Source organism: Mobula hypostoma, chromosome 13 (assembly GCF_963921235.1).
Source record: "Mobula hypostoma chromosome 13, sMobHyp1.1, whole genome shotgun sequence".
Classification (NCBI taxonomy): domain Eukaryota; kingdom Metazoa; phylum Chordata; class Chondrichthyes; order Myliobatiformes; family Myliobatidae; genus Mobula; species Mobula hypostoma.
The window spans coordinates 60,550,956-60,574,283 of NC_086109.1; the positions used below are offsets into that span (position 1 = coordinate 60,550,956).

General features: G+C 43.7%; 1 protein-coding gene across 3 annotated transcripts in view; it reads right to left on the minus strand.

Annotated features, from left to right (window-relative positions):
• The window catches only part of adamts17 (ADAM metallopeptidase with thrombospondin type 1 motif, 17), a 435,095-nt gene that overhangs the window by 112,802 nt on the left and 298,965 nt on the right, over window positions 1–23,328 (minus strand). For all 3 annotated transcript variants that reach the window (XM_063065786.1, XM_063065788.1, XM_063065787.1), the window contains 3 exons: window positions 21,998–22,164; window positions 6,756–6,883; window positions 1,115–1,235 (listed from right to left, as the gene is read on the minus strand). In XM_063065786.1, coding sequence (XP_062921856.1) covers window positions 1,115–1,235; window positions 6,756–6,883; window positions 21,998–22,164 — 416 coding nt within the window. The remainder of the gene's footprint in view (window positions 1–1,114; window positions 1,236–6,755; window positions 6,884–21,997; window positions 22,165–23,328) is intronic.

Consider the following 23,328-nt stretch of genomic DNA (forward strand, 5'->3'; position numbering starts at 1 on the left):
TGTGAGGACACGTACATCTACATGATGACAGTAAGCTTCACAACACCTATATCCAACCATTACTAGGGCTGAGATTTCTCATTTACATCATTCCACTGAAGTGCTTTGATACAATAGGGTACCTTGATAGCCAACTTCTGAAGATAGTGAAGAGTTAAATATATTTGTTTCTGAGGTGCATTAGGACCCTGAGGAACCCCATATGCAGCCCTGCCCTCTGCAGCTATTGGCTATGGGCACTTCAGTTTGTTGGGTGGTAACCTCTTTCACTACCCCTGCACTCTGCAACTCTTGGACAGGATACAAGGCAGAACATTAGGTAGCAGCATGGAGAAACAAAGGTACCTAGGGGTCCAAGTCCACAGATCCCTCAAAGTTGTAGCACAGGTTGATAGGGTGGTTAAGAAGACTTATGGTATGTTGGCCTTCATTAGCTAAAGAGCTGTGAGGTAATGTTACAGCTCTGTAAAACTCTGATTACACCACACTTGGACTATTGTGTTCAGTTCTGGTAATCTCATTGTAGGAAGGATATAAAGTTTTAGAGAAGGTGCGTTAGAGATTTCTAAGGATGCTGGCTTGATTGGTGAACATGGCTAAGTGAACTATTTGCTTTGGAGTGAGGGAGGATAGGTGGCAAGTTGATTGAGGTATATAGGATATTGACAGGCATAGATACAGTGGACAGCCAGTTCCTTTTTCCCCAGGACGGCAATGGCTAACAGCAGAGGACTTCCTTTTAAGGTCATTAGTAGAAAGTCTAGAGGATATATTAAAGGTAGTGTTTTTTACGCCGAGAATGGAAAGGGTGAAATGCAGTGCCAAGGGTGGTGGGCAATGATATTAGCAGTCTAATAGAATGTCAAACTTTAATATGAGCTGCAATGAAGTACTGAATTTCATTTTCACCAGACGCAACCCAAAGATTAGTTTTGTGATTTGCCAAGAAAATAATTCCCAAATGGTCCTGTAGTGCTAACCAATCAAACCCTCCATGTTTCTGATTGTTTACTTCACTGCAGTATGTGGACTTTAGAAATGGAGAACACTGAAGCCATCTTGCCAGGGAGAAGATAGAAGCCCGATGAGAGAAACCGCTGATATCTGTGCTCACCCATTCCTCGGCTTTGATTGAAATCCCCTTTGATGATCTTGCAGGACTTATCATCGCCATTACACACCCCACAACGATCCTCTTTTGCTGCAGATCCAATGATTCCATCACAGCCGATTTTCTGTTAACAACAAAAAGGTGCCTCCATTATCACTTCTTTCATGAAACTGCAAAATTAAATTACAGGTCATCCTCTGGTGCTGGATCTGGATAGTGTGGGTTTTATCATGTGTTATTACATGGCAACACGTGACCTGAGACCAGAGTTACTCTCTTAGCAGAGCTGCTAGTTCACGCATCAAAATGTTGCCAGGTATTAAAGATTCAGAAGGATTTTGGTCTGTTTGACATAGCATTAGCTATTGTTACTCAAAATACATCAAGCTCCCTATCAGTTTTACACGATTGACACAATAGACTAAAGAAAAAAAAGCCTTCTGGAATGCCAAGCCTTCTGGATGAGCTGTTTTTATTATGTGGCAATCTCAATTAAATGCATAAACGTCATCAGAAAATAATCAGACTGTAGAGCTGAATGATGTAAAAACGCCCAATCACAACAAAGGGTAAAAATGACACACTGCATCAGCAACAGAGACGTCATCGGTACTAAATAGAGGATCATTCAGCTCTCTCAGTTATCTTTGAACTCCAGTTATCAAACCTTTATCCTATCTAAACATTTAATTCCTAAAAAAAACAACCACACATAAAGTTATTTGAAAGAGTTGTAAACATAGCCTACAGCATTTCTAGTCTTCTAATTCTGTTCAATTGGTTCCAGAAAGTACATAAATGTCTAATGTTTTGAGCCAAACACATTATCATCCATTAGTCTCTAGTTTAAATTCCACTGGGACTGAGCTCTGTATTAAATTGCATTTCCACAGGATCCTTCATTACTGCTGGGGCAAGGTAAACACTGCAGCTTTTATTTTAATGAAGCTCTGACACACTGGTCTTTGTATAAAGCAGAACAATGGTTTAAAGATGTATTGTCCTTCTCCACTTTTGAAAACCATAAAGATCACACTTGATATAAAATACAATAATAACCTTTCAACATATGTGTTATTGCTGGTGGAGGGTAGAATTGTACTTGAGCATGCGTTTAATTCATAAAATGTCTGTAAAGTCCCCACACATGCTTTTTAAAACAATTGCCAATGCTCTTGTGATAATTGCTTCTGCTCTCAACAATTGATGATAAGCTCAGTAATTCATCAATGAGTCTCCTACCCTGAGTGTTCAATACTGTGGTGGTTCTATTCAGGGTGCAGTCTGTTATGATAACATGTTTTTCTTACAAGCACAGAACAGCTCAGTGGGAATGGTTAGGATGCTTTTGACAGATATTTTCAACAATACTTTCATTTATTTTTAATTTCCCTCTTCGCTGTATGTTATTGAGAAACGTATTTGAGAGCTTGTTGAGTGCCAGCACCACACACTCTTAGGAGATGAGTGGAGCTCCAAGACAAAGCTCCATTTTCAGAACAATTCCTCTTGTAATGGATTGATATGTCCCTTACTTCCCACACCACATGCCCTCTGACCTCTCAAAGCGATACAGCCCAATTGTAGCACCTGTTGCGCTGAAGACCCTGCCTCCCAAAAATAGGGTTTAACTTGTGAAGGACCCTAATGTCCATGCATCATTTGAGAGCACATGGACACCATCTCTAAGCAGAGTCTGACACGGACACAGGGAGAGAATGTGGGACATAACGACCGAGGGAGAGTGGGAACAGCTGGGGAGGGAATATTACAGCAGTTTAGCTATCCTGTCTGTGCCCTCTCAGAAACAGCTGATTTTTTTACTCCTCTTCAGCTCTTCAAACAATTCCCTCATTTTGATAATCCTCCACTTCCTTTTCAAAAAGGCCAGCAAGCCGCTATTTCAAGGATCAATATGAGAGCTCAGTAGTCAATATAAACACTCCACAGGTGCAAATTCTCCTGTGTGATTAGATCAATACATCCCTCTACCTAGAGTCAATAGAGTTCACTCTGCCTTTCACACCTATACTTGCGCTGGACAGTATACAGACTCTGCCCTATTTCCCACATCCAATATTCTTTTCAAAGATTTGTTTCCTTTTTGAAAGCCAGTCGGAATTCTGCATGGAGAATCCTTCTGAGGTGAAAGAGCTTGCTTTAAGTCTGTGTCAGGATGGGATTCCTGAGGCCCTCTGTTGGTCAGAGTTGATGATGGATGTTGCATCATAGCTGTCCGAGTTGCAGTACGATATGGAGAGCAAGGTGCCCATGCTGCTGTTGTCCATATAGTAGGCTGCCTTCTTTACACAGCTCATGAATCCACAGACCAATACAGTTTAGCACCAACGGGATTGGACGAGTTGTCCGTCAGCTTTGAACTCAATGAAGGGCCCCCAGCTCCAGATTTTTCCCTCTGGGTTTACTCCAGAAGCCTTTCCCATGAATGGGTATAGCCAGAAGGCAGCAGAGGTTTGAGATCAGAGTTTTCCTTCTAGATGAGCTGCCAACCATGTCTGACGAGCCCCATCTACCCGGACAAGATGAGACTAGTCTGGAGCAGATTCCTGTAGCATGGAATAAGTATTGGAAGGACAGCTGGCACCAATCGCAGTGATCGCTGTCAGCTCACCGACTGAAGAAGAGTCAGTACCATAATTTAGCAGCCAGCACCCAGGCATCAAGGTTAGAAAAAGTGACCTGGATCTCTTGCTTCTGGAAGCATCCACTACTCCTTAGATTAAATGCTAAGGCGTTGTTATGTGGTCAGGAACAAGAAGGGGTGCATTAGGGTGAGTCAGGTGCAGGGATCCTAGAACCAGGACTCCAGGCTTGTCCAATATATCTGAGATTCTTGTGACCCCTGTGGACGTCTCAGCTCAGAAGAAGCAATGAGACAACTGACAGGAGGGTTGCTTATGGAAATGGAAATCTGTTAGCCAGTGATCTATCACAGGGATCAGTTCTAGTCGTCAATTACACTAACCCCAAAGTGCTTTGCATAGAGTGACCTTTTAAAAAAATTATTCAGGGCTGAAATGGCTAGCACGAGAATGCATAGTTTTAAGGTGCTTGGAAGTAGGTACAGAGAAGATGTCGGCGGTAAGTTTTTTTACGCAGAGAGTGGTGAGTGCGTGGAATGGGCTGCCAGCAGCGGTGGTGGAGGAAGAAACAATAGGGTCTTTTAAGAGACTCCTGAATGGCTACATGGAGCTTAGAAAAATAGAAGGCTATGGGTAAAGCCTAGATAGTTCTAAGGTAGGGACATGTTCGGCACAGCTTTGTGGGCCGAAGGGCCTGTATTGTGCTGTATGTTTTCTATGTTTCTAACAATTTAGAAGTAGATGTAAGAGTTATGATTAGAAGATTACATAAAAATTGGTGAGGGTTGATAGTGAGAAGGACAGACTTAGGCTACAGAATGATATTTATCATTGAGTGGAATACTGGCAGATGGAATTTGTTTTTCTTTAAAAATTTAAGTGTGATTTGATTGATCTTCTGGAGATTTAACAAGGGTAGAACATACAGAATGAATGGAGAACTTGAGGAGAAACAAGGAGCAAAGGGATCTTGACATATCTGTCTAAACATTCCTGAAAGTGACAGCTCATGTAGTAAGGCTGTTGAAGAAGACCCATTAGATGTTTGTTTCATTAGCTGGGCTATAAGATATAAGAGCAGAGAGGTCTTGATACAACTTTATAAAACATTGGTTAGGCCACAACTGGAATACCATGAATAGTTCCAATAGTCAACACTGTTTGAATGCACTGGAGGGGAAGCAGAGGGGATTAACCTGGAGAGGCTGTGGAGGGGACTAACCTGGAAAGGATGTGGAGGAGATTAATCTGAAGAAATTGCAGAGTAGATTAAGCAGGAGCAGGGGCAGAGGAAACTAAACTGGAGAGGGTGTGGAGAAGGCTAACCTGAAGAGGAAGTTAACCAGGATGTTCCCTGACTGGGATGGATCATTTCAATGATGAAGAGAGAATGGACAGGCTGTTCTTTTTCTCTTCCTCCATCTTCCCCCAACCCTCGAGTTGGAAAGGGCTCAAAGGTGGCCTGATCCAGGCATACAAAATTATTAGAGGCATAGATAGACAGGGCAGATGGTAAAAAAAATTTACCCCATGGCTGAGATGTCTAAGAACAAAAGTTTAAGCTGAGGAGTAGAAGGTTTAGACTGGATCTGAGGAGTAGGAGATTTAGACTGGAGCTCAGGAGGATTTATTTCATCCCGAGGATAGGTAGGACAGCAGTGCACTGCCAGAGGTGCTGTGAAGGCCTTAACATTCAAGAAACATCTAGATGAGCATTTAAAGGCATCATAGGCTATGGGTCAATTTCTAGGAAATGGGATCAGGCTACATTGGTCAGCATAGACATGGTGGGCTGAAGGCCTGTGACTCTGCTGTATGACTTTATCTATATCTGTAGGAAAAGCATAAAGCTGATATAATACTTAGAGGTTAGATTGGGAAATGTTGATGTCATAAGGAGAATAGATGACCTTGTGCACTGGTCACTGAAACCAAACATGCAGGTGAAAGGAGCAGTTAGTAAAAAGTTAATGAAGCAAAAGATTTGCTCACCTTGACAGCGAGGAATTTAGGACAGAAGTTAGGAAGTCTTTCTACAATTATGCAGGGCCTTTTTGATACACTTTGAAACTTGTGTGCAGTTTTATCTCCTTACGCAAGAAATGAGATACTTTCCATAAAGGGAGTACAGCACAGTTCACCAGATTGTTACCTGGAATCATTCTATGAGGAGGCATTAACTATTCTCGGTTTGAATTCTTTGGAAGAGTTAGAGGGAACTTGAACCATGCTCTAACATAGCTAGATTGACTGGATGAAGGGCGGATATTTCTCCTTCCCATTGTGTTTCGGACAAGGGGTCATGGAATCAGGAAATGGGGCAAGACATTAAGGACTGAGATCACAGACCTATTTATAGTTATTGTAGTAAAACTGGATTCAAATCATGTTGGGAGAGTATTCTAATGACAGGCTTGTGAAGTGCAGCATCACCTGATGAATCTGTACACAGGCCATAAGAAGAAACCAATGGCTGTAGTCATAGATTTCTAGACTGACACAGCACAGATACAGGCCTTTGGCCCAAGCAGTCCATACTGACCACAGTACCCACCCAGCTAGTCCCAATTTCCTGTGTTCAGTCCATACCTCTCTAAGTCTCACCCCTCCATGTTCCTATGCAAATGTTCCTTAGTCACAGAGTTCTCTCAAGGTTCTGCAGTGCTTTCCCCACAATAAATGTCAACAATTTCCCACTGTTTACCTCATTAAAGCCACTGTAGCTCATTGGTGTTCAGAGTGTGGCCTCACTGGCACATTCCTGGACATAGACACTGAAATGCTCTCCATGGTGACCCTTAACTTTATGAGGGATAAGTGCATCATATAGGTTGATTTTAACCTGTTTGTATAAAATTTATTTTCTGTGTTTTTTTCTCTGAGGCAGTAAAACATTTCACTAAAACCTTTATTACATCATCAGATGGAACAACACAATGTGTGTGTATATTATCCTGCGAACTAGCATCATCGGATTAATTATTCCGTTGTTTTAAGAACACCTGGATTTTAAAGCAAATCACTTCAATGTAGGCTCTCACCTTGCACTTGCCATTCACACAGAGGTCAGTCTCATAGGGCCCACAGGGAGTGCCATCCAGAACTCTGTCAGCAATCAGAACGGGAGACTCCTTCCCAAAGGGGGAGCAAAACAAAGCACAAGGCATGTCTGAAAAAGGAAAATGTTCTTCTCAGCACAGTCAAACCACGTCAAGTTAATAACCCCGTGCAATATAAATCTAGTTTCCCGCAGATACAAGGAAAAGCAATGTTAAGATAAGTGACTGAATTTAAATAAAATTAATATTTAATTTTATTTAATTATAATGCAGTCACATTAAATATTTTAGTATTTAATAAGTGAATGCAACAGACCTTTAAATTATCCGTGGTCTGAATAAATTATCCTCGGTCTACTTCTTATTGATGAAACAATTACACTTTTCTCCAAGAGCCAAAAGGTTTTGGGTATAGACCATGTTGTGGTGGGTTCACAAGGTGGGAATGGTGTATCATCAGATGTGCCTACCCCTGGGTAAAATGTTCATGTCTGCTTCGTACTGCTCACATTGAGAGCCCAGGTCTGTGTAAATCTGACCTGCTTAAATTTCTGATATAATATATCTTACCAGTTATCAAAGATGTCTAACCGAACTGTAACTTTGTTTATTTGACAGTGTTATCCGTGTCACAATGGCTTTATTAGGAAGTATGTGCCAATCTGACAATACACATTTATGCTTAAAGGTTATTGTTTAAACTTAAATGAGATATGAAATTCTTTGCAAAGCAATCTGCAATGCTCACTCAATGCACCTTAACCAATAGCACAAATGGAAAGCTATTATTTTGAAGGTTGCACTCTTAACCCAAAGATTCTCCCTCCAGGGCTAAGTTGAGGTTAAGTTCAAGATTATCGTCATCTGACTGTACATACATACAATCAAACAAAACAACGCATCTCCAGACCATGATGCAACCACACAACATATATCACACACAGCACATAAACCAAAATATTACCTTAAATAAGTTAATAAAATATAATCCAAAATGCATGTAGTAAAGCACAGCAGAGGTCAACAGCAAACAACTCGCTGTCCTAGTGATGAGAGCTCAGGGTGGCAGGGTGTTCATTAGTCTCACAGCCTGTGAAAAGAAGCTGCTGCCCAGTCTGGCAGTCCTACTCCTGATGTTGCTCTATCTCCTTCCTGATGGTAGTGGATCCTCAACAATGCTTTGGGCCCTTCGCCTGCAACACTCCCGGTAAATGTCACAAACAGGGGAGAGGGAGACTCCAGCGATTCTCTTAGTGGTTTTTACTGTCTTGTAGTCCGAAGCCTTGCGGCCTCCATACCACAAAACGATGCAGACAGATAGGACTCTCAATGTTGCACTTGCAGAAAGTTGTTAGAATGGGGGTGGGAAGCCTTGCACACCTTACTCTCAGAAAGTGTAGATACTGCCATGCTTTCTTGACTAGTGAGGAGGTATTGTGGGTCTACAGTAGACTGTTCATTGCGTGCACACCAAGAAACTTGGTGCTCGTCACTCTGTCCACGGTAAAGTCACTGATGTGCAATGGAGAATGATTGGTCTGTACCTTCCTGAAGTCCACAATCATCCCTTTCATCTTGTCTATGTTGAGACTCAGGTTGTTGTTCTCACACCATCTGATAAGCATCTCTACCTCCTCTCTGTATGCCAACTCATCACTGGTATTGATGAGGCCATCTACTGTTGTATCTGTAGTTGATGATGTGGTTTGTGCTGAATCTGACAGTACAGTCATGGGTGTGAATTGCAACAGACTGAGCACATAATCCTGGCGGGCACCAGTGCTCAGCGTGATGGAGCTTGAGATGTTGCTGCCAACTTGGACTGACTGGGGTCTTTCCGTCAATAAGTCCAAGTTACAGAGAGAGGTGTTCGAGTCTCATCGAGGACAGTTCACCCACCAGCCTCTGAGCAATGATTGTGTTAAATGCAGAGCTGAAATCATTGGACAACATCCTGGTGTACGAGGCATCGTTTTTAAGGTGGAACAGGATGGAGTGGAGGCCCGAGGCTATGACATCTTGAAAGAATTCCAACAGATTTGGCAGACAAAATTTTTCCTTGAGGAAACCATGCTGACTACAGTACTTTAATTAGTGAGATCTCACTGATTAAAGTGCAGAGGAAGATTGAAATCATTGAGGCAAGCAGGTGTTCGGCTCCATCTACCAGCCTCTCACTTGCTGCTGGAGGAAGGTGTCTGCAGGTGACGATCTCTCTCTCTCTCTCACTGCTCCCAAAGGAAGGTCCCTGCATTTGAATGGTCTCTCTCTCTTCCCCTTGATGCTGTCAGAAGATGGTGCTGGAGTTATGGGTTTTGTGCAAGGTTTAATCGACAGGGTATGTGGATTGGACTCTGGAGTGCACATTATAATGTGTTTCTGGTTTGTAGTCACTCCTTGTTTTGTTGCTATGTTGGGTAATTTTGAATCGGGGTGGCCCAGATAACGAACACTGATCTAAACTGAATATGGCAGGACTCTTTCAATTTTGTGTTTTATATTCTGTGTTTTTCACCTGTTTTTTGCACTGCGTGGAGGGGGATGTTTGATGTTTATTCTTTGAATGGGTTCCATGCTTTTTTTTATTTTGTGGGAATCTGTGGGGAACATGAATCTCAGGGTTGCAAACTGCATACTTTGCTAATAAATGTACTTTGGATCCCACTTATTATTCTCCCCACACTCTGATAAACTCTCCTCCCACTCCCAGATTCTATCCCAGATTACACACTAGGGGCAATTTACAGTCATGAATTAACCTACAAACCCACACATCATTGGGATGTGGGAGGGAATGTTCATGCCATTTCGACTCCACGGAAATCAGCCCTGTCTATATACTTCTTGCTGCCTCAGTAAAGCAACCAATACGAGAGGTGGCTGAAGGTGCCACTCATGAAGCTGTTTAACAAGTATTACAGGAAAGATTCTAGCATGGGTAGAGGACTTGCTAATTGGCAGGAGACAAAGAGAGGGAATAAAGGGAGCCTTTTCTGGTTGGCTGTCAGTGACTAGTGATGTTCTCAGAGGTCTGTGTTGGGACTGCTTCTTTTTACATTATATGTCAATGACTTGGATGATACAATTGATGGCTTAGTTGCAAAGCTTGCGAATGATACAGAAAAAAAGCTGGAGGGGTAGGTAGTTTTAAGGAAGTAGAGAGGCTACAGAAGGAATTAGACAGATTAGCAGAATGGGCAAAGAAGTGGCAGATGGAATACAGTATCAGAAAGTGTATGGTCATGCACTTTAGTAGAAGAAATGAAAGGGTAGACTATTTTCTAAATGGAGAGAAAATTCAAAAATCTGAGGCACAAAGAAACTTGGGAGTCCTTGTGCAGGATCCCTTAAAGGTTAATTTGTAGGTTGAGTCTGTGATGAGGAAGGCAAACGCAATGTTAGCACTCATTTCCAGAAGACTAGAATATAAAAGCAAGGATGTCATGTTGAGGCCTTATAAAGCACTGGTGAGGCTTCACTTAGAAGATTGTGAACAGTTTTGGGCCCCTTATCTTGGAAAGGATGTGCTGAAACTGGAAAGAGTTCAAAGGGGGTTCACAAAAATCATTCCAGGATTGAAAGGCTTGTTATACGATGAGTGTTTGATGGCTCTGGGCCTGTATTCACTAGAATGGGGGGTGACCCAATTGAAACTTAACAAAGTGAAATGTCTTGATAGAATGGATGTGGAGAGGATGTTTCCTGTGGTGAGAGAATGTAGAACCAGAGGACACAGTCTCAGAATAGAGGAGTGTCCTTTTAGAGCAAAGGTGAAGAGAAATTTCTTTAGCCAGAGAGTGTTGAATCTGTGGAATTTGTTGCCACAGGCAGCTATGGAAGCTAAGTCTATATGAATATTTAAGGCAGAGACTGATAGATTCTTGATCGGACAAGACATGAAGGGATATAGAGAGATGGCAGGAGATTAGCGCTGAGAAGAAAATGGATCAGTCGTGATGAAATGGTGGAGCTGACTCGGACCAAATCGCTTAATTCTGCTCCTATAGCTTACGGTTTCATAATCACAGACCCCACCCATCCTGGACATTTTCTTTTCATCCCTTTCCCATAGGATAGAAGATACAAAAGCCAGAAAGCACTTAGCACCAAGCTCAAGAACAGCTTCTACCCCACTGTTATAAAACTATTGAATGCTTCCCTAGTATGATAAAATGGTCTCTTGTCCTCAAAATCTATTTCATTTTGACCTTGCACCACATTGTCTACATGCACTGCACATTCTCTGAACTGTTGCACTTTATTCTGCATTGTTATTGTTTTGCCTTGTACTACCACAACCAATTGTGTAATGATTTGATCTGTAAGAACAGTATGCAGGACAAGCTTTTCACTGCACCTCAGTACATGTGACAATAATAAACCAATTCCAATTCCCCTTCCCATTCCAACACTGACCTATCTATTCCCAGCCTTCTCCACTGCAAATGTGCAGCCAAATTCAAAATAGAAGAAGACATTCTTATTCTGCCTGGGTTGTCTACAACCAAATGGTAAGTGCATTGAACTTTCCATCCTCAGAATACCCGCACTCCCTGTCTCCTTTCTCTCTCCATCTGATCAATAGTTTCTTCCCTCTCCCAACTGGTCCCATTGCCTATCACCCACACACTATATCCATTAGTTCCCCTCTCCCAACACCAACTGTTCCATCTGCCTATCATTCCTCCTTTATCTGGTTCCACTCACCTTCCTTACTCATCATATTTTAGTACTTGCATCCTCTGCCATTACCTTCACTTTATCCTTTTCCTGCTCCTTTTAAAAATGTTATCCCTCTCTTCATCTACCTGTTCCTATCATCTACCAGCTGCTCTTGTCTGAATCCACACTGTCACCATCTATCTGCCCATCACCCATCCCTTCACCTGGATCCACCTGTCACCTACCAGCCCCTGCCTCACCCCTCCCTCTCATTTCATTATACTGTCTATCTCCCCCTTATGCAAGCTCTCAATCTGGTCTTTTTGCACCTACAGGCACTGCTCAACCCACTCAGTTCCTCCAATGGTTTGTTTTCCACTCATTTACGTTAATCCTATATTAATCCCATTTTATTTAAGCTCAAGAGATACAAAACAGTAACAGGCCCTTCTGGCCCAATGGGTCCATGTCATCCAATTACACCTCTGTGACCAATTAACCTACTGACCTGTACATCTTTGGGATGTGGGAGCAAACCAGAGCACTTGTGGAAACCCAGGGAGAATATACAAACTCCTTATAAACAATGGCCCAACTTAACGCGGATCGCTGGTGCTGTAGCAATCTTACGTTAACTGCTGTGCTACGATGTTACCCTATTCACCCACATTTCCATTATTCCTCTCCAGAAACAACCACTCACTCAAAGACGAGAGGGAATTTACAGCAACTAGTTAAGCTTGCAAACCCACACATTTTTGAGAGACACAAGGAACTGCAGGTGCTAGAATCTGGAGCAACAATCGATCTGCTGGAGGAACTCAGTAAATCTCAGAATCTGTGTGGGGGTGGGGGGGGGTTGGAAAAGGAACTGTTGATGTTTCAGGCTGAAGCCCTGCACGTTTCTGCAGAAGTACAGTGGAGAGCATCCTGACTGGTTGCATCACTGCCTGTTACAGAGGCTCCAATGAGCAGGATCGAAACAGGCTGCAGAGGATTGTAGAGTCAGCCAGCTCCATCATGGGCACAAGCCTCCTCAACATTGAGGACATTTTCAAAGGGTGGTTTCTCATTAAAGAACCCCACCATCTGGGACATGCCCTCTTCTCATTACTACCATCAGGAGGGAGGTACAAGAGCCTGGAGATCTACACTCCATGTTTTGGGGACAGCTTCTTCCCTTCTGCCATTATAAATGGTCCATGAACACTACTCGCCCTTCCTTTTTGGCACTATTTATCTGTCTATATACCAATTTACTTTCTGGCTAATGGCTTGCATTGTACAGCTGCCACAAGACAACTAATTTCACAATTCCGAAATGGAGAAAGACAAAAAAAAAGGAGGAAGTTGGAGTACTGGAGGGATGAGGTGAGTGAAGACCGTACAACAGTTGAACAACACTGGATTGCCTTACAAAAATGCACAGATTCTGACCAAGTTACTGGTAGCTCTACATCCTTTCTCATGACTTTATCCCTAATGGCGGACTGGTGAACATTGTGCATGTGTATGCGCGGGAGGGAGGAAATGGAGTTGGACAGATGGATGGGCTTTGTGCTAATTTCTGAACATGGTTGATCAGTTATCTGTGGTTTGTATTATATTCCTGTGGGATTGATAAATTGGAGAAATGGACACAGCAGTAACACATAACGAAGAAACAGTGACCATCTCAAAACCCAATAACGCTGAAAAGGAAGGTGGAACTTACAAAATAAAGAAAGGAAACCTTAAAGCAAATGCCTCTTCTCTTTAGGCTTCAGCTGATTTCTGCCATATACTGTGCTTGGCCAGAATAGCTTATTCACTTCACTAAACAGGCAGCCATAGAACTGTGCTATCTGACATACAGACAAAGGGATTGGCACACAACAACTGAACCGCTGGCATCTCATCCTCCAGCAGGAATCATTCAAGCTTCATTCCTCCTAGAAACGCACAGAACCAGCTAGTAAGGCAGTACGTCAGGAAGCCCGAACTGCCCACTTGGATCCGGATGGGGATAACACCATCATCCATGTTTATACAAGGCCAGTAATAGATGGTCACTTTATCATTAATTCTCAGTTTAATCAGGGGTAGTTAATGCTACACTCAGCCAAAATACTGATTTCAAGGGCAGTCACAGAGAAACGTACTCGGAAATCCAACTACCCACTCAGGAGTAGGTCTGAAAGAAGGTCTGGATGGAGTGGTTCTGGTAGAAGGCAAATTGATCAGTAGCAAGCAGATGACACATGAGCAACACACAAAGTGCTGGAGGAACTCAATCAGTCAGGCAGCATCTGTGGAGGCAAATGGGCAATCAACATTTCAAGTGGGGAACCTTCATCTGGATTTGAAATGGGGTGGGGGAGAGATATCTTTCAGTCCAGATGAAGGGTTTCAATCCAAAATGTTGACTGTTTATTTCCCTCCATGGATGCTGTCCGACATATTCAGTTCCTTCAGTTTGTTGTTCCAGATTCCAGCATCTGCAGTCTCCTGTCTCCAGCGGACATCTGATTGCTATTTGACAGCCTGTGGATAGTGGATTTGATAGTCTGTGGACTGGTGTGGGGAGAGGGGCATTGCTGCCCCACATTCCATTATGCCACAGGACCAACAGTGTTGTGCACAAGCAAAGTCAATGGGTTGCTAGAAGTCTGAGATGGAAGAGAGAGAATGAAAGGAGTGCACAGAACTGTTCTAATGAAAGGGCACAGCTAGCCAAGCCAGAGACTCGGGTTCAATCCTGATCCTGGGAGCTGTATGTGTGGAGTTTGCACATTCTCCCTGTGTTCCACGCAGTGTTCCACTTTTCCCAAACCCTAAATCTTGCAGATTGGTCGGTTAACTGGATGCCGAGAAGTGTAGATTGAGGGGGTTGCTGTGAGTGTGGGATTGATGTAGGATTAGTATAAATGGGTGATTGATGGCCAGCATGGATTCAGTGGGCTTCAGGGCCTGTTTCCGTGTTGTATCTCGTCAGGAGTCCTTGAGTATGATGCACCAGATTATAGGCCAAATTCTTCTTGCGTCTGTAGCCTATTTTGATGATGTCAGATTTACAATGCAAATGTCCTTTGCAGTTCATCCCCTCAATTGATGGATGCTGATGTGTCATCAGAGGATATATCACATCAGTGCCTGGGGTAACAATAGCTTGCAAGTTATTCTTTCAACATTGCACCTCTGCCTGCGCAGAAAGTGCCCGTTACAGGTAACTCCTACCCACTGCATTGGCTAACATTCACTTGGCATGCTATAGCTGATAGATTCCAGCTCTGAGTACAGCAGTTTTAATATTTCTCTCATGCACATAGGGACATGAACCATCAGCAAGGGTATTCAGACATAATTGCCATCCTTCTTGGCCTGTGCATTGAATGTTATTGAAGAATCCTACACACCATCACACTGTTTACCAGTTTCACTAGAACAACAGGTTCTACAGTCCATGATGCTTAGGACTTGGACAGGATACAAATAATTAATTTAGAAGGGATCCCCTAAGATAAGAAAGTACCAAAGTTTTAGTCTCTCCAACATAAAGCAGTAGGGGAAGTCCAACGCAGAGATCATTTTAAAATCCTTCCACGTCATTTGTGACAAAACAAGGATCAGTTTTTTTTTATTTCACTAGCACATGTTATCGACTTTAAAATAAATCATTGGCAATGCAGGATGTAAACTGCAAGATGTGATTCATCATTCTGCACATATATCAGATATGGCAAATACCACACTCTTTGCTAAATCAGGCGTAGCAAGTTCAGGCACTAAATTCAGATTTGTCAAAAAAAAGTAACTGTTCTCTCTCCTCCTTGTATGCTGTTGAAGCATGAACTTAGTAATTGGCGAGTTTTGCCATGATAGTCACTCCACCTCTCTGCCTTCCAATATAAATTGACCAGATGACTGAGAAGAATAAAAACTCAGTTGTAATAAGGAGTGGAGTTGGCCTGTAAAGAACTTCGATGAGTGCCAGTTATGTTATTGTGGGCCAATTTCAATATCGCTCCATTTGGAAATGAGCGCCATACTCAGAAGTACTAGCATACCTGAGCTTTTGCTTTGACTGAGAACTGCCAAGTCTGACTCCCTCTAGACCTGGCTGTACACTAGCTCTTATACATGTTATTGTGCAGAGTCAGGGCTGGAAACTCCAACTGCCAACTTTCCAGTTTTAATCAGCTTTTACCACTAAACAATTGGCCAGTTTGCAACATACCACTGTTTGATTTTCATCGTTAATCCTTCACATGAACAATCTGTGATGAGAGGTGCCGTTCAGCCGATGAAAGCCCTCACCTTGACTGGAACAGACTCTACCACATAATAATTCTCCGAAACCCCTAGATCCTTGCCCTCGGATTGTGCACTGTTTCCTGTCCTCAGTTCAATCTCCTGTTAGAGCTGCACTTTGCACAGAGTTTACAGCCATTTCGCTCACAAATTCACACCAGCTATTTTGTTTTTTGGTTTTAGGTGGGTGATTTTTACCTACACATATGCTGATAAATTGCAGATCAACTGCTTGTTCTAGATTAATTTTCATTTTCATAGATTTCAAAGTGCAGTGAAAATGGAAATTACACCTTCTCCTCTCTAACTTCCCCATCACCACTTGTACCAAGTTAAATGTCATTAATCCTAGTTTCTAAGAAAGAATCACTTGGCCAGTTCTGAGTTGGGCTTCAAACTTCCACACTGGTAACTGTCCCGCATCTTTTCCAGGCAAGTGAGAAAGAGCCGCATCTTTCTTTCCAGCTTGTGAGAAGTTTACAAATAACAAGTAATTTTACTCCTGTGTAATAGTTGAGGAACATGTTAGGAAAACTGAACATGGCAGACTCATCTCAAGTTGCAGATCACCAATCTTTCTTGTTTGCACATGTGGGGCTTTAGGACTTAAAATAAAAAGTGTGGGAACTAATTTAGTTGGAACAAAATGAAGATCGGAGCAGAAATTAAACAAAAAGGGCCAAAACTGCCAAGTTGCTCATTCCTCACAGGGCAGACAGTTTCCTCAGCTATTAATTCACTGCTAGTAATATCAGCAAAGTTTTCCATTGCTGACCACACACAACATATGCCTCATGCCGCAGACACCAGTGTTCCCCGATGATAGGAAGCTGCTGGCAGTGAATGCACTGAGGGCAGCTCAGTTCCAGACACAACTGAAAATCGTGCATCAATTACAGGTCCTGAAGGCAATGTCACTTGCATTTATAAGCAGGCAGAAACTTTAACCACAGGATCTTAATAATTTGGCTGGTCATACATTTTGGACACAATTGGATTAGTGTCAATTAGGCCTGCTCATAACCTTACAGGATTTGGCTTTGTTTGCTACGTCTGCCCACTGTCTCACTGTGTGGAGGATTGCAGTAGATCATAAAGGTTTTGAGAACCTTTTCCGGCATGTCTTTGCTCAGTCTAATTGCTCATGAGAGCACTCGCTGAGCTGTCCCCAGACCTCAGTAACCATTCAGAAACAACATTTTTACTTTTATTTATCCTCTACATTAACTGTTTCCAACTTAATAATGGGAGAAAATTGTTCCTTCCATTTCTCCACACATCTGGCTGTCAAGAGAAATTAGGGATAGTATCAATTCCAAAGAAGAAGCATACAAATTAGCCAGAGAAAGTGGCTCACCTGAGGACTGGGAGAAATTCAGAGTTCAGCAGAGGAGGACAAAGGGCTTAATTAGGAAGGGGAAAAAAGATTATGAGAGAAAACTGGCAGGGAACATAAAAATGGACTGTAAAAGCTTTTATAGATATGTAAAAAGGAAAAGACTGGTAAAGACAAATGTAGGTCCCCTACAGACAGAAACAGGTGAATTGATTATGGGGAGCAAGGACATGGCACACCAATTGAATAATTACTTTGGTTCTGTCTTCACTAAGGAGGACATAAATAATCTTCCAGAAATAGTAGGGGACAGTGAGATGGAGGAACTGAGGGAAATAGATGTTAGTAGGGAAGTGGTGTTAGGTAAATTGAAGGGATTGAAGGCAGATAAATCCCCAGGGCCAGATGGTCTGCATCCTAGAGTGCTTAAGGAAGTAGCCCAAGAAATAGTGGATGCATTAGTGATAATTTTTCAAAACTCGTTAGATTCTGGACTAGTTCCTGAGGATTGGAGGGTGGCTAATGTAACCCCACTTTTTAAAAAAGGAAGGAGAGAGAAACCAGGGAATTATAGACCGGTTAGTCTAACGTCGGTGGTGGGGAAACTACTGGAGTCAGTTATCAGGGATGTGATAACAGCGCATTTGGAAAGCGGTGAAATCATCGGACAAAGTCAGCATGGATTTGTGAAAGGAAAATCATGTCTGACGAATCTCATAGAATTTTTTGAGGATGTAACTAGTAGAGTGGATAGGGGAGAACCAGTGGATGTGGTATATTTGGATTTTCAAAAGGCTCTTGACAAGGTCCCACACAGGAGATTAGTGTGCAAACTTAAAGCACACGGTATTGGGGGTAAGGTATTGGTGTGGGTGGAGAATTGGTTAGCAGACAGGAAGCAAAGAGTGGGAATAAACGGGACCTTTTCAGAATGGCAGGCGGTGATTAGTGGGGTACCGCGAGGCTCAGTGCTGGGACCCCAGTTGTTTACAATATATATTAATGATTTGGATGAGGGAATTAAATGCAGCATCTCCAAGTTTCTGGATGACACGAAGCTGGGTGGCAGTGTTAGCTGTGAGGAGGATGCTAAGAGGATGCAGAGTGACTTGGATAGGTTGGGTGAGTGGGCAAATTCATGGCAGATGCAATTTAATGTGGATAAATGTGAAGTTATCCACTTTGGTGGCAAAAATAGGAAAACAGATTATTATCTGAATGGTGGCTGATTAGGAAAAGGGGAGGTGCAACGAGACCTGGGTGTCATTATACCCCAGTCATTGAAAGTGGGCATGCAGGTACAGCAGACGGCGAAAAAGGCGAATGGTATGCTGGCATTTATAGCGAGAGGATGCGAGTACAGGAGCAGGGAGGTACTACTGCAGTTGTACAAGGCCTTGGTGAGACCACACCTGGAGTATTGTATGCAGTTTTGGTCCCCTAATCTGAGGAAAGACATCCTTGCCATAGAGGGAGTACAAAGAAGGTTCACCAGATTGATTCCTGGGATGGCAGGACTTTCATATGAAGAAAGACTGGATGAACTGGGCTTGTACTCGTTGGAATTTAGAAGATTGAGGGGGGATCTGATTGAAACGTATAAAATCCTAAAGGGATTGGACAGGCTAGATGCAGGAAGATTGTTCCCGATGTTGGGGAAGTCCAGAATGAGGGGCCACAGTTTGAGGATAGAGGGGAAGCCTTTTAGGACCGAGATTAGGAAAAACTTCTTCACACAGAGAGTGGTGAATCTGTGGAATTCTCTGCCACAGGAAACAGTTGAGGCCAGTTCATTGGCTATATTTAAGAGGGAGTTAGATATGGCCCTTGTGGCTACGGGGGTCAGGGGGTATGGAGGGAAGGCTGGGACGGGGTTCTGAGTTGGATGATCAGCCATGATCATAATAAATGGCGGTGCAGGCTCGAAGGGCCGAATGGCCTACTCCTGCACCTATTTTCTATGTTTCTATGTTTCTATCTGACAAGCTATTTGTCTCAACATCTAGTGCCGAGGTAGCATTATCTGTTCCATCCTCCCTGTGGTAGGTCAGTGGTGCACAGTCTACTCAAAGCAACACTACCATAGGCGATATCCTTAGGATGGTCCACACACTGCTTCTTTCACTTTTTTTACGCTTTTTTCTTTCTAATATGGTTCTGGTACTGTTGGAGGCTGTGATCTAATTCGACAGTGTGTTTTCAGGCTGATTCTGCAATCTGGCACGTTGCAGTCTCCAAGTGGTTTTCAGGAGGTGAACGACCTCCTCGAGGCCAAGAAGCGTGGAAATGAGGCATGAGCCCATGATCAACTCCATTTCTTGCCGATCTCACTGATTAAAACACTGAGGAAGATTGAAATCATCGAGGTAAGTGCAGAAGACAAGTGAGTGTTCAGTGCCATTTACTAGCCTCTCACTTGCTGCTGCCGGAGAAGGTGTCTGTGTGACCGTCTTTCTCTCCCTCTCACTTGCTGCTGTCGGAGAAAGTGCCTGTGTGACCGTCTCTCCCTCCCGTTGTTGCCGGAGAAGGTGTCTGTGTGACCGTCTCCCTCTCACTTGCTGCTGTTGGAGAAGATGTCTGTGTGACTGGCTCTCCCTCCCATTGCTGCCGGAGAAAGTGTCTGTGTGACCATCTCCCTCTCCCTCTCACTTGCTGCTGTCAGAGAAGGTGTCTGTGTGACCGTCTTTCTCTCCCTCTCACTTGCTGCTGTCGGAGAAAGTGCCTGTGTGACCGTCTCTCCCTCCCGTTGTTGCCGGAGAAGGTGTCTGTGTGACCGTCTCCCTCTCACTTGCTGCTGTTGGAGAAGATGTCTGTGTGACTGGCTCTCCCTCCCATTGCTGCCGGAGAAAGTGTCTGTGTGACCATCTCCCTCTCCCTCTCACTTGCTGCTGTCAGAGAAGGTGTCTGTGTGACCTTCTCTCTCTCCCGTTGCTGGCGGAGAAAGCGTCTGTGTGACCATCTCTCCCTCTGACTTGCTGCTGTCGGAGAAGGTGTCTGCATGTGACAGTCTTTCCCTCTCACTCGCTGCTCTGAAAAGAAGATCCCTGCATTCTAATGATCTCTCTCTCCACGATGCTCTTGGAGGCTGGTGCCAGAACAAGGTTTAATTGACTGCGGTTTGTGGATTGGACTGTAGTTCACATTACAATGTATTTTCTGGTTTATGGTCGCTCCTTTTCCTGTTACTATTTTTGGGCGACTTTAAATCGGGCGGCCTGCAGATAATGGGCACTGAGTAGAATTGAATATGGACTCTTATGTTTTTGCGTTTTATATTCTGTGTTTTTGCTCGCTCTTTTTTGTCGCAATTTGCATGCTTCGATTTTTTCTGATGTTTTCTGTGAATGGCCTCCATGGCCGTCTGTGGGGAGACGAATGTCAGGGTTGTATACTGCATACATACTTTGATAATAAACGTACTTTGGATCCTTTGAAGTACTCAAATCACCAAGGCATAGAAGGCTACAGACCAAGTACTGGTAAACTGAGTTTGTATAGGTGGGTGCTTGATGGTCTGTAAGAAAGATGAGCCGAAGGGCCTGTTTCTGCTGATTTGCATCACTAATCCTTCGTATGAACAGTCTTACTGAGGGGCTAAATAACTTGCACCCATTTCTAGTTACTATGAGTAGGCAGGATAATGCTTGCCATTGTATGAATGATCAGTTGTGGAGTCCAAGAACCTGTGGAAATGTGCTACGGACCCTAAGGACTGTCCTCGCTGCTTTGCAGCAAAGATGAAAATACCACTCATATACAGTACTTGGATGCCCCGAGGCTTTGCAATGAAAATACAGTAAGCTAATTTCCAAGCTGCCAGATGGGTTAGATACTAAAAGAACCTTGCATAATTTATAAATCCTTGATAAAATTTATCATTAGTTATCAATTGTTTCTCACTTTGTCAATTGTGTATTTTTGTATATTGGCCCTGCAAATTTGCCTTGTCATGATCACATATTCTGACTGCTTTTGTAAGGAGTTTGTACGTTCTCCCCATGACTGCATGGGTTTCCTCCCACAGTCCAAAGACGTGCCGGTTGGTAGGTTAATTAGTCTCTGTGAATTGTCCCGTGATAAGGCTAGGATTAAATTAGGGGTTGCTGGGTAGCATGGCCCAAAGGGCCAGAAGGGACTATTCCACACTGTTTCTCGATGAATAAATAAATGTCCAATTTCACACCAGATTAAGTTGTCATCTAATAAAGCACAGGAATTCCAAACTGTATAAACTATCTGCAAGTAAGCATGCTTGAGAGGAGACACTCTGGTGGCTGCAGTGATGGGATAGTTTTTAATCTTTCTCCTAAAGGTCTATTCTCCTTTCCCACTTTAATTGCTGCTTCACATATTGGTATCTCACAGTGTCCTAAGTCTCTGCTCCTTCAGCACCTTTGGATGGTGCAGCCATTCACATAGTTTAATATACCACTTGGCACATACTATATAACTAAGACCATTTGGTGGACTTAATCCTTATCTGCAACGACTGATCTTAATTTAGCCCCATTCCAGGAATTAAGGTATACTATCTGAAGTTTTTGGATTTCATTACTCTGTTTGAGTAGATACAAATGATTCCTTTACACTATTGAAAAGGAGGAGGAGGATTTTCCCCATGTCCAAATAAGCATTCTTCCTTGAAACACCACCACCAAAATAGAATACCCAGTTGATTGTTCCTTTACTCTCTGTAGCACTGTGCACTGTACAAATGAGCAACTGCATTTGCCCACAAGTCATTAGTGACTGTGCCTTAAAAGCACATCCTTGTCCGTGAACTACAATGAGGCATAGTGATGTTATGGGGGTGAGATTAATGACCCTTCAGCAGTTTGCAGAGAAACTAACCCGAAGGTTAAGCAGCCTATTTGGTAACAACCTGTAGCAATGCACAGCCATTGTTCAGCAGACGAGTGGTTTAACATGTGCTCACCGTCATTGAGGACTGCGGTCCAGTGTTTTCTCTTCTTTTGACCTTGTCTGTCTTGGGACTGGCACTGCTGATCTCTAAAGTTGGGCACTCCTTTAGTACAATGTACATTCTCACACACCTTATGCTCTACGTTGGCTCCCAGGCAGTTCGTCCCTCCTGGACCTGGACTAGTAAATAGAAGGTACAAAGCAATATCAAACTCATTATTAATCAGACACGTGTAATTGATCATGTACCACCCAATAAACTTCTCCACCACGGTCGGGGAGAGGGGGGAGAGGGAGGGGAGGGGTTCGAGGGGAGGGGAGGGTAGAGGGTGAGGGAGAGTAGTAGAGGGGAGGGGGAAGGGAGATGGGGAGAGAGGGAGAGGAGAATGGGGAGGGGGATGGGGAGGGGATAGTGGGGAGGTGGTAGAGGGGAGGGGAGAGGGGGAGGAGGAGAGTGGAAGAGTGGGAGGGGGGAGAGTGGGGAGTAGGGGAGGGGGAGAGTGGGAGTGGGTGAGGGGGGAGAGGGGAGGGGAGGGGGAGAGTGGGAGAGGAGGAGGGGGAGGGGAGTGGGGGGAAGGGGAGGGGGAGGGGAAGGGGAGAGGTGGAGAGGGATGCAGGGAGGGTGTAGAGGGGATGGGGGTAGAGGGGAGGGGGTAGAGGGCAGGGGGGGTAGAGGGGATGGGGTAGAAGGGAGGGGGGTGGAGGGCAGGGGGTAGAGGGGATGGGGTAGAGGGGAGGGGGAGAGTGGGGAGGGGGGTAGAGGGGATGGGGTAGAGGGGAGGGGGAGAGTGGGGAGGGAGGTAGAGGGGAAGGGGTATGGGGGAATGGAAGAGGAGAGGGGAGAGGGGAAAGAGGGGGGAGTAGGGTGGTAGAGAGGGGACAGAGGGAGGGGGAGAGGGGAAAGAGGGGGGAGTGAGAGGTAGAGAGGGGACAGAGGGAGGGGGGAGAGGGAGACAGCCCTTTGGCCCACTGAATTTCTCCTGACCATCAACCATCCATTTACAATTATCCTATTTATTCTCTTTTTTTGCCACTTTCTATTAAACTAGTTGACAACATTTATATAAAAAAAGTGGTCAGTGAGTAATGCCTCTCACTTACTCATCATCAATAATTTAAAAGGTAAATACACACTTCAGCAGTTTACCAATGGGCATTCTACACATGGTGATGTGTGAGTCACTTGATTGCAGAAAGTAGACTGACATGAGCCTGTTACTGCCAGTTTGATCAGGTAGTCATTTGCTCCAGATTTCATATTCAGAAAAAAAGAAGTCATATCCAGCCTGACATATCTTGCACCTTACTGTCTAGCTGCACTGCAGTTTCTCTGTAGCTGGTACA